General features: G+C 54.1%; 1 protein-coding gene across 1 annotated transcript in view; it reads right to left on the minus strand.

Moving 5' to 3' along the window:
• Positions 1–262: 262 nt before the first annotated feature.
• Positions 263–3,515, minus strand: part of LOC108863971 (uncharacterized) — a 7,760-nt gene continuing 4,507 nt past the window's right edge. Inside the window, exon 4 of the mRNA XM_018638767.2 lies at positions 263–427. Coding sequence (XP_018494283.2) covers positions 263–427 — 165 coding nt within the window. The remainder of the gene's footprint in view (positions 428–3,515) is intronic.

The raw sequence follows: 3,515 nt of genomic DNA on the forward strand, positions 1-3,515 counted from the left end.
CAGAGATCGATTTCTAGTGGCACGACGGGATGTCAGGGGTTCGATACAGTCTGCCGAGTGGATGAGAAGACACTTCAATCGATATAAGTCGGTGTAAAAACTTTGAGCGGTTCCGAACACGTCTTTTCACGGCCACTGTAGCAGACGATAGATCCGAACTAGGGTTACGGGATAAGTAGGTAGTCCGCCACCAGCAATTCTTTACCGGGCTTGTATTACACGTCTATATCATATAGATCTATAGCAGAGTTATTCTCATCTTTTATAGCCTTGCTGGTACTTTATCGAGCGACTTCTTCATTATGGCCTCGAGGGGCTTATGATCACTTTCGACCCTGAGGTTCGGTTGACCCAGAGTGTAATAATGGAATTTTGTGCAACCAAACACGATTGCTAACAATTCCTTCTCTATTTGAGCATATCGTTTCTGGCTTGTCATGTCGCAGCGTTTAAATTAAGGCGCGCTCAACGCGCAGACGCACAATAATAAAAACAGATCTACTGGCGTGTCAAGCCAGTCATTCCCGGCTCCCCGGCTTGTTCACTCGTAGCTCGATTCCACAAATTGGCGCAGCCGACAGGATGCAGGCGGTACCACCTCCGCCGTTTCTGAGTGAACCCGGGGACCCGCCGATGCCAGTGGATGAGTGGTTTCCAGTCTTCACCAGCTACTTGTTCGCCAAAGGCGGCGAGGGATTCAGCGATGTACGTAGAAGAGCCGTGCTGCTGAACTGTCTTGGTGTCGAGGGTCAGCGGCAGTTCTCAGCAACCTTGACGGCCCCCCTGAGTGCACCGATAGCGGCTGACAGTCAGAGCCCTCTGTATGATGAGGCCGTACGGCGAATTTGCGATCGTTTCTCCAAGCGGAAGTCGAAGGTAACGTCTCGGTGCGAATTCTTCGCGCGGTTTCAGCAGCCCGGGGAATCGATCACAACGTTTGTGGGCGACCCCCGGCGGCTGGCGGCGAAGGGAAATTTCGGATCGTACTCAGAGGACCAGGCGGTACTGGACCAGCTGATAGTGCGAACATCCAACACCGAGATCAGAGAACGACTCCTGCTGGAGGGCGATGCATTGACCATGGACGTCGCGCTCACTATGGCGAAGCGTTTGGAGGCCGCCGCAGCGGAGTCGTCGAAGCTGAAGGGAATCAATTTGCTGGGGACCCGGGCATCGATAAATATGGATGCTGAGCCGGAAGTTAACGGCATTCGAGACGCGCGCAGAAATCAACAACTCCGGGAGAAAGACCCTCGTCAGCGACCGCGGAAACCACCGGGTGTCGGTCCAACGTGTTGGACGTGTGGCGCAAGAGGACATATCGAAAAGGCATGCTGGAGACGGGGAGTGCGAGTCGTCGAAGAGGAATCCGAGGAGTACATCGAGAGGAGCCACACGGCTGCCGATGGGGACAGTCAGGCGGATATAGGAGGTATTTCGACTACCGTGTTATCGATAGGTAGCGAATCCCTGCCGATTTTCTGCACCCTCAAGGTGGCCGACAGCGAGATGAAATTCATGGTAGATTCGGGCGCGCAGGTCTCAGTTGTGAACAGAGAAACCCTAGATCGCTGCCTCGGCCATCTGGAGCTCCGCGAGACAACTCAAAAATTGTGGGCCTACAATCACGGAAGGATCGAAACGTTGGGGATCGTGGAGGCTCCGGTGGAGTTCGGCGGACGAAGACGAAAGGCTGTTTTCTTCGTGGTTCCACGGGGCTCCAATGTATTGGGATTGCCGCTCATGCGCGACTTGAAGATCAAGATAGATGTGGCGTCAGGAACGTGTGCAAGCGTACTGGCGCAAGTTCACCAAGAGACTACGGAATTCGTGAAGGAATTCCCGGAGGTTTTTTCAGAGCGACTCGGCCTATTGAAAAATTACAGCCATAAGGTAACCGTTAAAGCCGGAGTGGGTCCCAAGCAACAGGGCTCTCGTCGGATCCCACTTTCAATTCGGGACAAAGTAAAAGACGTCATCGGGCAGCTAGAAAAAGAGGGAATCATTGAACGCATCAATGCGGCGGAATGGATTTCCCCGGTGGTAGTGGCGGCGAAAAAGAACGGCGACGTGAGAATCTGCGTGGACCCACGAGAGGTCAACAAGGCGATTGTCCCAGATGCGTTCCCCCTCCCTCACCTGGATGATCTGATGCACGAATTAGCGGGTTTCAATGATTTTCAAAAATCGACCTGAGATCGGCCTATCATCAGGTTAAGCTCCACGAGGATTCCAGGGACTTGACTGCGTTCATATGCCCGTATGGATTGTTCCGCTTTACGCGGGTGTGTTTCGGGCTGGCTTCAGCCCCTGCGGCCTTCCAGTCGGTCATGGATTCATTAATAGGCGGACTGAAGGGAGTCGTCTGCTATCTTGACGACATCCTGGTGATTGGCCGTACCCGACATGGGCACGATACCAGGGTGCGAAAAGTACTCCGTACACTGAGGAATGCGGGCCTCACTATCAATGAAAAAAGTGCCTCCGCGCTGAAAGAAGTCGACTTTCTGGGTCATACCGTCGGACTGGATGGCGTCCGACCGCTCGAGAGTAACGTGAACGCGATCGAGAGGGCACCGGCGCCTAGAAAAATCGCTCAATTGCGCTCCTTCCTTGGAATGGCCGGATTCTACCTCAAGTGTGTTCCTCATTGCGCGGACTTGGTGGAACCGATGAGGAGACTGCTCCGCAAGGATGTTGAGTTCATCTGGAATCCAGAGCAGGAGCAGGCATTCCGGAAAGTCAAGAGCGAGATCGGCGAGGCGGCTCCGTTGCGGGTGTTCGATCCGAATCGTTCGGTGGTGGTTACGACGGATGCGTCGGACTACGGCCTCGGCGCAACATTGCAACAGGAGTACAATGGAAAGTTCTGTCCGGTAGCTTACGCGTCGACATCGCTTTCGGAGACACAGCGTAGATATTCAACGAGCGACAAGGAGGCACTGGCGTGCCTGTGGGCAGTCGAAAAGTGGCACGTATACCTCTGCGGAAGGGAATTCAAGTAGATGACGGATCACGAAGCGCTAGTGGCGCTCTTCGGGCGGAAGGGGGCTGACCGGCGTTCGCTGCGATTGGCGCGGTGGGCTGAGCGCCCTTCTGCATATTCATTCGAAATTGAGTATAGCCCAGGACCACATAACGTCGTGGCGGATGCGCTTTCGAGACTGCCATCAAGCGCGCACGGAGCGATATCGGTGGACGACAACGAAGAAATGATTGTGTCGGAAGTTTCCGCGAATATGTCCCCTCTAACAATGGCAGAGGTGCGCGGAGAAACGGAAAAAGATGTCGTGTTGGCGAAGGTGTTGGTGATAATCGCCACAAAGCTCGGTAGGGAAAAAGTAACTGAGAACCTGAAACCCTTCCAGCATATCCGTGTCGAGCTGAGCGTCGTCAAAGGAGTCCTCGTGAGAAAAGACAAGGTCGTCCCCCCGGACTCGTTGAAGGAGAGAAGCATCAGAGCAGCACACGGAATAAGCCATCAGGGTATTGTTCGAACAAGAAGCGCGGTGAGA

The sequence above is a fragment of the Galendromus occidentalis genome, unplaced genomic scaffold (assembly GCF_000255335.2).
Source record: "Galendromus occidentalis unplaced genomic scaffold, Mocc_1.1 scf7180000075540, whole genome shotgun sequence".
NCBI lineage: Eukaryota > Metazoa > Arthropoda > Arachnida > Mesostigmata > Phytoseiidae > Galendromus > Galendromus occidentalis.